Source organism: Borostomias antarcticus (assembly GCF_949987555.1).
Source record: "Borostomias antarcticus genome assembly, chromosome: 14".
Classification (NCBI taxonomy): Eukaryota; Metazoa; Chordata; class Actinopteri; order Stomiiformes; family Stomiidae; genus Borostomias; species Borostomias antarcticus.
In genome coordinates this window covers 20,572,003-20,586,575 of record NC_140247.1, presented here as the reverse complement: position 1 = coordinate 20,586,575, position 14,573 = coordinate 20,572,003, and the positions used below count along the sequence as shown (strand labels likewise).

The window sequence follows — 14,573 nt, the reverse complement described above, 5'->3', positions numbered from 1 at the left end:
AGAACACAGAGATACACAAAGACATACACAGAGAACACAGATACACAAAGACATACACAGAGATACAAAGAGAGATACACACAGGTACACACAGAGATACACAAAGACATACACACAGAGAAACACACAGAGAACACAGAGAACACAGAGAACACAGAGAACACACAGAACACAGAGAACACACAGAGAACACAGAGAACACACAGAGAACACAGAGAACACACAGAACAAAGAGAACACACAGAGAACACAGAGAACACACAGAGAACACAGAGAACACACAGAACACAGAGAACACACAGAGAACACAGAGAACACACAGAGAACACAGAGAACACACAGAACACAGAGAACACACAGAGAACACAGAGAACACAGAGAGATAAAGAACACACAGAGAACACACAGAGAACACACAGAGAACACAGAGAACACACAGAGAACACAGAGAACACAGAGAGATAAAGAACACACAGAGAACACACAGAGACACAGACATCTCCTGTATTCAAACACTAGCAGATAGACAGACCTCAGAATCATTGTGACTAGGACCTCATTGTATCATGTGAGAAACACTGCCAAGGTGAAACCTTTCCTGTGTTTGGCTGATACTCAAAGACTAATGCACGCTTGTAATACTAGCGGGTTGGATTATTGTAACGCTCTCCTGTCTGGCCTATAGTACCAAACCTAGTCAACTCCAACTGATTCCAAATGCTGCAGCACATGTTCTTACAAAGACCAGAATGAGGGTTCACGTCACACCAGTTTTAAAATCACTTCACTGGTTACCTGTCAGTTTTAGAATAGATTTTAGGATTATTTTATTAGTCTATAAGTCCTTCCATAAGCAAGCACCTAAATACATGTCAGACATGCTTTTAAAATATACACCTAGTAGGTCCCTCAGGTCCTCCGACACTAAGCTTTTAATGGTCCCTAGAGCCAGGACTAGAGCAAGGACAAAAAAAACTTTTTATTTTTTTTTGCCTAAGTCATCTCTTCATGATGCTGACCCCCTCTGGTAAAATTCATGATGTCTCTCATGCTCTCTCTCTCTCTCTCTCTCTCTCTCTCTCTCTCTCTCTGCCATCCTGCTTCGCTGGATTCAATATGGTATGACAGCACCATCTACTCTGCATTGAGGTCATTGTGTCACACATCTACCTTGGGCATAATGTTATATACCAGCAGCCAGAGGGCGCTGTGTACACATTTTGAATAGGAACTACAGTACTTAGCATAAATTGCCAAATTTGTCACGCCACGAATTGTACAATTCTTAATGAATCAACTTGTTCTTATCAGACTTGATGGAGACAATGCCCAAAAGTACACCTGTGCGATGCCGACTGAATTGGGTGAAGCATTCATTCATTTTCTTCCAATGGTGTGTAAATGCCAGCCTTGTTTGTTAGATTGCTTATTATAGCGTCCAACCGTGGTGCCTCTTAGAGGCCTAGTTAATCATGGTCTGTAGTTCGGGCCTGTCGATTTATGCATTTTTGGTCCAGGAATTCAAGACTTATTCAATTTCCAGGGCAAAAAGAATACTGACAATAACAATAGCATTAAATGCCACCTTCGTCACACCACAAATCAAATTCTTAACAAAACAACTTGTTCTTATCAGACTTGATGGAGACAATGCCCAAGAGTACACGTGTGCCATGCAGACTGAATAGGGTAAAACATTCATGAGAAAATTCGCTTTAAAGCACTATATTAGCATTAGCAAATAGCTTCCCGCCAAAATGGTCAATTTCAAATGCCTGTAATGCAAAAGAAAACCCTAAGACATGCACCCTAAACATATCTATGAAGTTTCAGACTGATTGGACTTGGTTTATGAGGAGAAACGTTTTATAGTTTTGAAAAATCTTCAATCGGTAGCCAAATCCATCATGGCAGAGATCCTGTATCCAAATGGCAAATTAAGTGTTCCAAGGCTCATACATTTTCATCCAACGGGGTAGAAATGCCAGCCTTTTTTGCTAAATTGCTTAATATAGTGCCACCTTGGGTCCAATCACGGTGCCTCTTTCTGGCCTAGTTACTCATGGTTGGTACTTTGGGCCTGTCGATTTTTAGTATTTTTGTTGGAGGACTTCAAGACTTATTCAAGCATTTCCCGGAAATTATTAATAAAACCAACAATTACAGCAGGCTTCCCACAGGGATCCTACACTACTGCAGCTACTGCAGAGGACCCCTCATAATATAAAGAGTGAAAATAGTCAATAGATCTTGTGACAAGGAAATGTGCCACAAACACCCATTGGGTTACAAAATCTCACTCTCTCTCTCTCCTTCTCTCTCTCTCCCTCACTCTCTTTCCCCCCTCTCTCTCCCCCCTCTGTCTCTCTCCCTCACTCTCTCTCTCCCTCTTCCCCTCACTCTCTCTCTCCCTCTCCCCCCCCCCCCCCTCTCTCTCTCTCTCTCTCTCTCTCTCTCTCACTTTCGCCTCCACTCTCGGTGTGGGATATTTTTATTGGTAGGAAACTCTGTTTCAAGTGTAATTTCCCTCCACCCCCCCTCTTTGAAATAGACCCATTAATAAAAACAGGAGAGCACTGTGGAATCCTGAATGACATCAACAACAATTATTATGTAGATTGTCACAATACAACCAAATACCTTTTGTGAGAGGAAGAGTGAGTAGGGGTAGGACAGAAAAGGATTATTTTATATTTAGATTATAGAGTCTCTTAGGCCCTAAATACAGTAGAGTGGTACTATAAAGGATGCTCCCACATGGAAACGATCATACTGTAGCAATGATTATAAATAGTATTCAAATAGCAGCCAGGTAGGACAAACCAACAAAACATAAATTATGGTTAGTTATGCTACTCGCTGGGCAGCAGGGCTTTATGTTAATGTCTGTTTACATACATTCTCTGGGAAGAAGTGCTTATCCAAGATAATTGAACTGAGCTCTTAGCGTTGAGGTGAGGATGCTCTTTAAATCAGGCGTGACACTGACAACACGCGGCATCTGTAATTTCTAACCAATTGACTCCAATCAGTGATGTAATTAGTGGACATGTTAATTGCGTCGGGTCAGTTCAAGACACTGGCCTGCATGTTGTTATTAAATGAACAAGGTACTGTAGGAGCTGTGGCTACCGCCAGGACCACGGTGTTCTAAGCCACTCAACCACTGAGAAATCCAGAAAAACAAAGTTCCCGAACTCTTAGAGGGTCACCATGATGCTGAAACCCCAGCGCACGTGTGACACTTTGGCTGAGAAAAGTGGCGATGGAATGAAGCAGGAGAAACACATCGCAGTGTTTCTCAAAGACATTCTGACCCAAAAGAATGGCTACCCAACTCATCTTCCCTTCTTCTCACACAAACCCGGTTAATGTGGAGAAAACCTTCAGCCTCCATTTGTAAACCCTGGCAACGTCTCTAACCTATCGCCAATGTTCTTTACTCGGTGCGCAAATGTGGTTACTAAGAAACGACGTGTTGCTATGGACGTGTGGGTGTATTGAGGCAAAGAGCCGACGCTGAAAGAATATGAAGCCCAGCATGAAGACATGACAGAGAGTAACACGCTAGAACTGTGTGGTCACAGGACATGATAGAGAGAGGAACACGCTAGAACAGTGTGGTTAATGGACATGACAGAGAGGAACGCGCTAGAACTGTGTGGTCACAGGACATGATAGAGAGAGGAACACGCTAGAACTGAGACGATGTAGGAAGTGACACTGATACCCCCACAAAGCTGGTTCAATTACCATAACTTATGTTAACTCATAGTAGTCCTAGTGCACACACACCTACTCAATAAGGCTTGCGTGTGTGCGGGTATGATAAGGCATGTGTGTGTGTGTGTACAGTATGTGTGCGTGTGTGCGTGTGTGTACTGTATGTGTGCGTGTGTATGTGTGTGTGTATGTGTGTGTGTGTGTGTGTGTGCGTGCGTGCGTGTGTGTGCGCGCGCGCCTGCACATGTGCACACACAGCCAAACACACATGCATACACATTATGGGTATGCAGGTGTGTTTGGCTGTGTGTGAGTGTGTGTTTGTGTGTGTGTTTGCATGTGTGACTGTGTGTGTGTGTGTGTGGGGGGGGGGGGGGGTTACTGACGGTGGCTTAACTGCAAATTTTAAAGGCACTTTAGTACCTCTCTTCTTCTTTCAGTCTTTCTCTTTCTCTGTATATTTCTCACCCCCCCCCTCCCCCCTTCCTCTCTCTCTCTCCCTCAAACTGTTATGCAACATTTCACTCACCAACCTTTTGTTTAGTAGGTGTTGGCCAACGTCTGCCTTACATTCAATAGGTGACTGTCAGTGCTACACACTAAATGTCAGTGTAATAGCAGATACAGAGCAGTGTATTTGTCATTGTATTCATCCCTGACCCTACCTGTGTCCAAAGAGAGAGAGAGAGAGAGAGAGAGAGGGAGTGAGAGAGAGAGAATGAGAGGGAGTGAGAGAGAATGAGAGTGAGTGAGAGAGAGTGAGAGAGAGAGAGACTGACTGAGACAGAATAAAAGGGAAAAAAAACACTGCTGCTAGGAGGTCTCTTATGATGTCACAGATCTACATCATATCACCATAGCAACCCTGCATCAGCACCAGCTAACTGAACGGGGGAATAAACGACAGGATGTCTGTGGTGGAATTAACATGATCATCTACAGACTATAAACTAGTGGATATAACGCATCCACCGCAATATGACAATTATGTCTCTGTTTATGACAGTGTGCCATTTACATCAATCATAATATTTAAGGTATCAATAAGATATGTTTCAGAGAGCCAGTAATCAAGCTCTGATAGCCTACCCTATTTAACTCGGAGAGATTAACAAAGGCACGCCCCTGTGTGGAGCGTTTCTCTACCCCTCTCTCTGCGTCGTCTGGACCGTCTCCCGCTTGGCGGGGACCGTGAGTTTGACACTACGAACCACACAGTAGTAAACTTGTAACCCCACCCGCCTCCCCTCGCGCTGCGCCTCATGTGCTAAGAATAGACCGAGCATTGAAGAAGCAGAGAGAAAGGCTGCAGCATCACCAGCCAGATGGGGGGGGGGGGGGCAGTGAGTGAGTGTATTTGTGTGTGTGTGGGGGGGGGGGCAGTGAGTGGGTGTAGGCTATGTGTGGGCGTTTGTATGGTTCACTCTCACTTATGTCTGCCGATGGATCTGACAGCGCTCAGACCAGACCCACGTACAGGCGGGCAGCGGCGGCGGGAAACAGCTGTCTGCGTGGAACACGGATATCTGCCGTCAGACGGTGTATTCTGTACTGCACGTGTACATTGTGCAGTCGAAACAAAATACATTGTCTTATTATTCCAGCCGTGCTGCTGGCTCTACTACATGCACTCCTGGTTGTCGTAGCCGCCGTGCACCGTTTGACGATCCATCTCTCCACTCCAAGTCCCACCAGTCTAGCGTCAGCCAATTAACAACCAGACCCATAACCCCCCCCCAGTCTAGCCTCAGCCAATTAGCATCCAGATCCATAAAGCCCCCCAGTCTAGCTTCAGCCAATTAGCATCCAGATTCATACCTGCTCACGCCTCATCACTGTCTTCCCCTCACTTGCCCGCTTCTACGCAGGAGTGGGAGGTGTTGCTAGGCGACAGATTAGCTCATTTCTTTCAAGAAGCGGAGCGAGACCTTGATTCTCGCGGTGTAAAAATAAACACAGAGAAAGAGAGAGAGAGAGAAAGGGAGAGAGAGAGAGAAAGGGAGAGAGAGAGAGAGAGAGAGAGAGAGAGGGGGGGGGGGGCGGGGGGTCTTAACGAAAAGGACAAGCAGCCCTCACCTCTGGAGGGAGAGTGGCCGACAATTAGTTTTGAAACCCTACTCTTTTTTTTTACCCCTTAGACCTCTCTCTCTCTCTCTCTCTCTCTGTCTGTCTGTCTCCTTATGTTCAAGAGGTGGTCAGAAATAATACACTTAGCTTATCCTCTCTGAAAGCTGAGATAAAAATAACCATTATTATTATTGACCGTTATTCTGAAGGCCTAGCCTAAAGGAGGAAGCAGGTGCAGACTGTTCCCTGTGGCCTGATGACTAATGATATGACGGCACATTCTGTCCCGGTCACACTTTGGAAACTGTCAATGAAAACTGCATTTCCCAAGAGTGAACAAGCATTTATCGCTGTGATGAGACCGCGAGGGCGCTCACAAAAACATGCATCATAACATGTGTCATGTCATGGAACCAACATGACACGTGATAACAGAAAGAGAGAGAGGGAGAGGAGCCGATGGTTTCAGGTATCTTTTTTGTGCGAGTTTGAATTTCGGTGGTATTACCGTCTGGGCATGGGAGCCACAATACTCCGTAATTGGAGGCGTTTGAGCCTCTTGGCTGTCAGAGAGACGGGCCACTATTCCCTCTGCCCTCCGCACATCCGCCTCTGCACAGCCACGCTCCCTAGACCCATTATCATGACAGCGACAACAAAGGAGGCCGTGGCCGTCTACCCGGGCCTCTGGTGAGCCAGCACAGTGTGTGGGACCCCTTAAGTGCCTAGGAGACCGCTGAGCGGAAAAAAAACAACTTGGAGTGTTTTTATTCTGAGAGGCCTTGCATAAAGATAGTTGCTATTTTGGGGAGAAGAAACCCTGAAAATATCCCTCGACCAGGGTTGTCTATAGGCCTATCCCTTTTTTTAAACCTTCCGAAATCACAAATAATCCTCATGAGGGTGAAATTGTGTGCTAATCATCATTCGTTCTCGTCAATAAGATCCAGGGGAAATGTTTAGAACAGTTTAGAACAGTATGAGCCTAACCTTCAGGCCTGCTGCACACAGGTAACCTCAACACACAGCAACCAGCAAATGTGTCACATTCTAAGGTCTGAACTCAAGTCTTTAAACTCAGATCATACTGAATATGTGAACATGTACGGGACATGATGTCAGAAATATAATGTAATCCGGTCCGCAAAATAATTTATTGTAGGCTACACGGCGCCGGCAGGCAGGCCTACAATGCGGATCAAGTCGCTCAAACGTGGGTCGAGGTGAATTCTGCATACAGTCACAGGTGCAATCAATCCGCACGAGACTAGCTAGCTACCGAAAGGCTGTTTTCATGCTTAACTAATGTTAGGACAGACTGTTTCAAGAAAGATGGACATTGCAGTATATTTTGTGGAGTTCAATGGATATTCTACCTGCCTGATATGCTAGAACAAAGTCGCCGTTCTAAAGGAATAGAATGTCAAGCTAAAGTATAATGTCAAGATATTCAAGACACAATAAAAGTAAGGAAAAAAGATTTGCACTGTTAAAATATATTAAAATGTATGGAAACCGGTTTGAATTTGTATGATGAAAATGTTCGTTATGGAAGTCTCGTTACATTTAGAGACTGACTTGTGAGTCTAGTTATGGAAATGAAAAATTACATTTTCAGAAATATTGCACTTAATTTCTTATAGGCTAGTTAGTAGTACTTGAAGTTGACATTGAAGTGGCCCTGACGATACCAACAGTGGCCCCAAGCCAATTTGAGTTTGAGACCCCTGTTAGAAGGTAGGCTATACATGACTTTATACAAATCTATTTAGAAGGCAGAACATAAACACATGTCCAAAATTGTGGACAATTGGAGCTGGATGCGTGGGCGCGCGCCTCCGAGAGTAGCTATGTGTCAGTCACGGTGAGCTATTTTTAGAACCTACGAGATTCTCCTCGGACACTCTATTGCAACAGGTTAGCAACACGGAGCAACGATGCGTGCCTGTGTGTGTTTTTAAGTATGTTTATCTATAGGTTATGCCTATCAGTGAGCTTGTTAGTCTACAGATGCTCGTGAACTTCTTTTTGACACATTCGTGATCAGCCAATATTCTATTCTATTCTATTCATGTTTTAGCTAAATCACGCGACCATTAATACTGCGAGATACACTGATAGTTGTCTGTCGGCCATGTTTATGCCACTATAGAAAGATAAGACTGGCAGAAGCTAAGCCTTTCATCATAAACTGTCAATGCTCTGATTTAGGCGAAGGGTTGTTTGATTGCTGGACAAAGTATTTTAGGCAACATCAGATTTAGGGCTCATCTCCCGCGCCAAAGCCCCAGTAAAGAATGTATTTCAACATGCTAAAGAAACCTGCACCATGTAGGCAGAGTAAGGTGGGAGCCTACGAGCGCAAAAACCTGCCACAAATAAATCCCCCCTGAGGTATAATTCACCAAGGTTTTCAACCCTTAAAGGACAAGCCGACTAGACAGCAACGTTAACTAGTCTACATTCCGCTCAAATTACCTTATACGGAAGGACGGCGCAGTTTATGTCACCTAACCTATACACAGCATTAGCTCTCAAAGAATGTACTGATACCCAAGCGCCCCGTCTTCTTCCCCACCTTAGCCTTAACCGCTGGTAAAGGTTTTCATTCATAAAAAGCGACCGAGTCGAGAATATGGCGGCGTAACACTGCCCACTCTTGATTTCTCTCCCTCTGCAGCTGCCTGCCTCATTGCATTCTCCATAGCATGACCATCCGCTGTGGATCAGCACGCGATGGAACCGTGCGTGAGGGATTCAGTCCCAAAGGTTTCGCCTCACAACTCACTGTCACAAAAAAGGTCTTGAAACGTGACCTTAGTTAAACCCTTTTTGATATAAAACACAACACGGCTATATGGTCAGATGGGGCCCGGGGTATAAATAGGAAAATACTGGCGGAGTTCCAGACACAAGAACAGAGCTATCCTCCTCTTTTGTATGCTTCTCGATTACAATCCCCCCTCCCTCCCGGCTCTAATACACCGGGGTCCGGTGACTCCGTCTACGTTTTACGTTAGACTCCGCCCATTACTCGGTTTTGTCCAAATCTGGCTTTTTGCGTCGCCGGAGCTCCCGATATCAAGCCGACGTCATCAGCGGGTAGAGGGAAGAGCTGACGTCGAAAAAGAGTCACCGATGGGAGAGGGCAGAAGAGGGAGGGGGAGCGAGGGGATGAGGAGAATTTTCACCATTGCTAACATTGATATGAGACATGAACATCCCCCTCGGCCCCCCTCCCTGCTAGCCCCCCCTCTTCTTGTTACGTCGGTGTTGATGCGTTGGGAGCCCCCCTACTCCGGCGGAGTCCCAGGCTATATAAGTTACTGGCGAGCAGAGTCCCCCAACCAGATTTACGGGCTCCGGACTTCTGGGCGAGAGACGGCTTACACAGCCGAATCACTCACACTCCGAACCGGGGGATAGAAACATCAGTAGCCGCCCAGCGTACGAGCTGGACGCTCTGGCGGAGCCGGAGAGACGACAGGAGCGGACAGGAGAAGGTTTTACAACCTTACTCTGGAATAAGCTGAGATGAAAGTCCAATAGCACACCGCCCCTACAAGTCTATCACTATCTCTGGCGCCTGTTCTTGGAGTAGAGACCTCACCTGAAGCACAACGCGACGGCCAACAAGTAGGCTACTCCGTCAAGTTTCCCCTTCTACGCTGGGATTTGATCCTACGGTATCTGGCTAAGATGTATCGATCCACGAAGGGGGCGTCGAAGGCTCGAAGGGACCAGATCAACGCGGAGATCCGGAACCTGAAGGACTTGCTGCCCATCTCCGATGCGGACAAGGCGCGACTGTCGTACCTTCACATCATGTCACTCGCGTGCATGTACACCAGGAAATCGGTCTTCTTCTCTCAAGGTAAGGGCTTTATTACAGCTGCTACCCCGTTGACACATTTTAATATGTCAACTCTACTGTTGGCTGATGCGTTGAATCAACAGGTGCCTAGGATTGATCGTTTAGGCCACAGTTGATTGACTCTATTGGTCTATGTGTCAATATTACCGTCTTAGAATATACGTATAAGGTTATACTGGTTTTATTTGAGCCCAAGACGTGAAAAATCTAGCCTTTTAGAGCCATCTGTCGCTACCCAGTGCTGAAATGCTGCCGCTGTCCATGGTGCTGACGCGTACGGCTGGCTGGCTTCTGAGGGAGCCAGACACGTTACGCTTGTGATGTATCATCATGTTAGCATGTGTAAAGCTACACGCAATTCAATTAATGGATATTTGTCCCTCTTTTCTTCTTTTTTTTTTTTTTTATAAATTATTTTTAGAATCGGGAACTGCCGCCAGTCTCGAGGAAAGCCCGATGTTCATGTCTTTCCACGAGTTGTCGGAGTTGGTGCAGGAGCTCCCGGGCTTCCTGCTGTTGCTGAGCGGGGAAGGGAAGCTCTTGTACCTGTCAGACGGCGTCGCCGAACACCTCGGACACTCGATGGTCAGTCTGCCGCCGAGTCGAATGACAGTGACCTTCAGATCAACTACTGTATCTACTACTGCATATCCAGCTGACGGTAATGTCAGGGATTGTCAATAGTGATTCATTTTTTCCCCCCGTTTTCTCTTCAGGTGGATCTGGTTGCCCAGGGCGACAGTGTGTATGATATTATTGATTCCACGGACCACGTCACCATGAGGACCAACCTGGCGACGCCCGCGTCACCTGAGACAGGTAAGACCCTCCATCCTCCATCATGTCAGAGATTTGAGGTCAAATAAAAACGCTAATTCTAAATTCCTACCTTCAACGACCATTTTGATGCTGATCCGTTTCCCTCCCGTTCTCCTCCAGATCGTCTGTTCCGCTGCCGTTTCAACACGTCCAAGTCGGTGCGCAGGCAGAGCGCCGGGAACAAGCTGGTTCTGATCCGGGCCCGCTGCCTGTCTCCACCCTGCTCCTCCGCCCCCCCCAGCTCCTACTGGACCTCCAACCCCGTCTGGGTCTGCTTCTGCTCGCCGCTGGAGCCCCTCCCGGCCCGGCCCGCCCCCGTGGGGGAAGGGGACCCCGCCTCCGGCCCGGCGCCGGCTGACGGCAACTTCCTGTTATCCTGTTTCCAGTCCCAACACGGCCGCGACATGAGGCTGCAGAACGCTCAGGACAGGTGAGCTCAACCCCCCCAACACTAGAACTATTAACATCCAGGACAGCTGAGCTCAACCCCCCCAACACTAGAACTATTAACATCCAGGACAGCTGAGCTCAACCCCCCCAACACTAGAACTATTAACATCCAGGACAGCTGAGCTCACCCCACCAACACTAGAACTATTAACACCCAGGACAAGTGACCTCACCTCTAGAAATATTGTGCTGTTGGTAGAATTGGTTTGAATGAAGACACTGAGAACATAGAATATATATTTTTGGAGCGGTGTAATTGCTCACGGTGCTGAGAGGGTATCGGTGAGTTGAAAAGCCTCAGCTCACCTTGTCGTCCCCGCGTCTCTGTCCCGCAGTGTGAGCATGCACCTGGGCTATGACGTCGCCGCGCTGCGCTCGCGCTCCTGGTACAGCCTGGTCCACCCGCAGGACCTGTCCCACGCCTCCGCCCAGCACTGCAGCCTGCGTGAGTACCTCGCCGACGCCCCGACCGCCGCACGCACGCACGCACGCCACTCAGAACAGCGCCTCCTGTGTTTGAGGTCGCCCGATCGCAGACAGACGCCGGAGACTCACTCTCTGCTCTCTGCTTGTCTCTCAGTGAGGGAGGGGGGCGAGGGCCGGGCGGAGATGGTGGTCCGCGTGGAGACGCAGGCCGGGTCGTGGGTGTGGCTCTACATGGTGCTGCAGCTGGAGGCGGCCGGAGACAACCCCGTCAGCAGCAACAACTTCCTCATCAGGTACGGCCCTCCATCACACGCGCATCACATCGCATCACCTCAGTCACTTAGCAGACGCTTTTATCTAAAGCCACTCACAGTAATTGCCGTCGGTAGTCGGTGTAGTACAGAGCTCATGCAGCGAGTCAGTCACCCTGACCCTGCATCTCCCTTCTGAACAAGAGACTAGGAGCATTACCCAGGGCAATGCACCCAGCAGAGGCACACTGTGAAGATGAATTAGGGATCATAAAGAGGACATGCCTAATCATCTCCCTCTCTCTCTCCATCTCTCTCACTCTCACCATTTCTCTCTCTCCATCTCTCTCTCTTTCCATCTCTCTCTCTCCTTCCATCTCTCTCTCTTTCCATCTCTCTCTCTCTCTCTTTCCATCTCTCTCTCTCACCATCTCTCTCTCCATTCCTCTCTCTCTCTCTCCATCTCTCTCTCTCTCTGTCCAGTGAGGAGGAGGCCTGGTCAGTGCGCCGGCAGCTGAGCTCCGAGGAGACCCAGCTCAGCCTGACCCTGAGCGCCGGCGGCGCCTCCCAGCCGGACAGCCTGAGCCTGCAGTCCCCCGACACCCTGTCCAGCCCCGACCAGGTGTTCACGCCCAGCAGCAGCGGCCTGTCCGCTCAGTCCTTCGACTTCAGCACGGCCGCCTGCAGCGCGGGCTCGGCCGACGAGCCAGGGGGCGCCGCCGAGCCCATGGCGCTGGAGGGAGACCCCCGCTCCAGTATCTCCTCCCTGGAGGAGGAGCAGAGCTTCTTCCAGCAGCAGCAGACCGCCGGCCCCCCGGTACAGAGCCCCTCGGCCGCCTCCTCCCCGACCCCGGTCACCGTCGCCACGGTGGAGGACTTGGACTTTCTCACCCAGAACATCCTCCTGCCCCCGTCCTTCCAGCTGGACCTGCCCCTGCCCTCCCTGCCCCTGCCCCTCCCCCTCTCCCCGGCGTCGTCCTCCCAGCAACAGCAGCAGCAGAGCAAAGAGTTTGAGTGCACGCCGCCCTACACCCCCCAGCTGGGCCGGCCCGGCTTCCAGTTCGGCGAGCCGCTCTTCAGCTTCGACCTCGCGGGCGCCGCCACCACACCCCCTCCCTCCGCCACCACCGCCGCCGCTGCCGCCCCCTCCCCCACCGCGCCCCCGACCACCGCCACCAGCCCTGCCCCGCCCACCACTACCGCCGGCCTGTCCGTCCTGCTGCCCCTGGTGCTACCCCTCCCCTCCTCCTCCTCCACCGACCTGCTGTTCTCCATCGAGTCCTGCGGGGGCGCCCTCTACGAGAAGCTGCCCCCCACCCCCGACAGCCCCGGGGACGGTGACTGCACGGTGATGACCCTACCCGAGGTGCGGGGCCCCCTCTACGTCGACGTCCCTCTGGGGCCCCTCCAGTACCCGCTGGAGGGCCTCCTCACCCCCGAGGCGTCCCCGGGGAAGCAGCCCTACCTCTCCTTCTTCTCCCTGGAGAGAGAGAGGGAGAAGGAGAGGGCCGAGATCTCCCTCCTGGCCCAGCACATCAGCACGCTGGCCGAGGGATTCTACCTGGACCCTCTCCTGTCCAAGCTGTCTCCCCCCTCCATGTCCCCCTCCTCCTCCCCTCCCTCCCCCGTCCTGGACGCCCTGGCGATGGAGTCGGCGGCATACGCGCCGGGGGAGTTCTACCCCGTCAAGGCGTGGCGAGGCCTGGACTTCCCCGTCTTCCTCGAGGACGACGACTCTCTGTTTGAAGAGAGCGTCTTAGAAACGCTCCTCCAGGACTTCTCCTCGTCCCCGCCCCTGTCCCCCGCCCTCGCCTGTCCGTCCCCCTCCTCCGGGCCCCTGTCCTCCCCCCCCACCCCCACACGCTGGCACCCGCCCTCCCATTTCGAGGGTGTCGGCCTCTTCTGTAGCGTCCAATCAGCGCACTCTAATACCGCGGGCGGGGCGGCGGCGGAGGAGTTCATGGAGGTTGAGGTGGTGGCGTCATCGCCCCTGTCCTCCTGCTCCTCCATCCCGGAGTCCCCGCCTCTCATCCTGACCGCCACGCCCTCCTCCTCGCCCGCCCCCGGCACGCCCAACGCCGTCCCCCATCCCCCCTCACCGCCCGCGGCCGCCGTGTCGTGCGCCCAGTCCCTCCTGGAGGAGCTGGTCATCCTGGAACCCATGTTTGGGGCAGGTGCCTCGATCGCCCCCGGCCTGGGGCAACAACCTGAGTTGTATCAACTCCAGTGTCTTCCCCCCCAACAGTGCTTCCACCACGGTGAGAATCAGCCAATTGTCTGTGTTCTTATGCTCGCTGTGTTTCGGAACCATCCAATCATCTGTTTCTATGCTCAGTGTCTTTCTGTATTTGGGTGTTGAGTGAATCGTGACAGAGGCTGAACGTTCCATGCTAATAATCTCTCTCTCTCTGTTCTTGTCTTGCAGATGGTAGCGGAAGTGTACCTCCGTTCTAAAATAAGTCTGTGACTTACTTCATTAAGTATGGCATATTGTCATATTTTGTGGAGACAACTTTTACTGAAAAGTAAAAAATATCTAAGTGTATAAATATATACATAATGTATATACTATAAACTAAAGGACTTTAATTCCTTCATGTGTACTGAGAACAAAGATCAACTTAATATTTTTGTTCATTCATTATTCCATGTACTAATATTTAAAATATGGTGCAACATTGACATCATGGTGCAATATTAAGCCACATGGACCCATCACTGCCTGGGTGTTGAGCCCATGTGCTGCCTCACAGCTTTACTGTAACATGAGCTTCAGAAGTTAACAAACTCTCTGACCTTTTAAGACGCCGTTTAACTTTCAGACGCGCACCTGTATTCACTCGTAGTGAAAAAATGTTTGTGAACAACAAAAAAAGATGAGAATACATTCCTTCATATTTTAATAAGGAAATGACTTCTGCCTGTAACTGCTGCACCGCAAACCCAAACCACAAACGTGTTTG

At 49.8% G+C, this 14,573-nt stretch overlaps 1 protein-coding gene across 1 annotated transcript; it reads left to right on the top strand.

Moving 5' to 3' along the window:
* Nucleotides 1–9,489: 9,489 nt before the first annotated feature.
* On the top strand, nt 9,490–14,064 carry npas4a (neuronal PAS domain protein 4a; the record flags this gene model as incomplete). The annotated part of the gene is made up of 8 exons (XM_084448901.1): nt 9,490–9,664; nt 10,086–10,249; nt 10,381–10,483; nt 10,604–10,913; nt 11,269–11,378; nt 11,514–11,652; nt 12,094–13,868; nt 14,036–14,064. 8 exons carry the CDS (start codon nt 9,490–9,492, stop codon nt 14,062–14,064), a joined length of 2,805 nt encoding a protein of 934 aa, XP_084305027.1.
* Nucleotides 14,065–14,573: the final 509 nt, after the last annotated feature.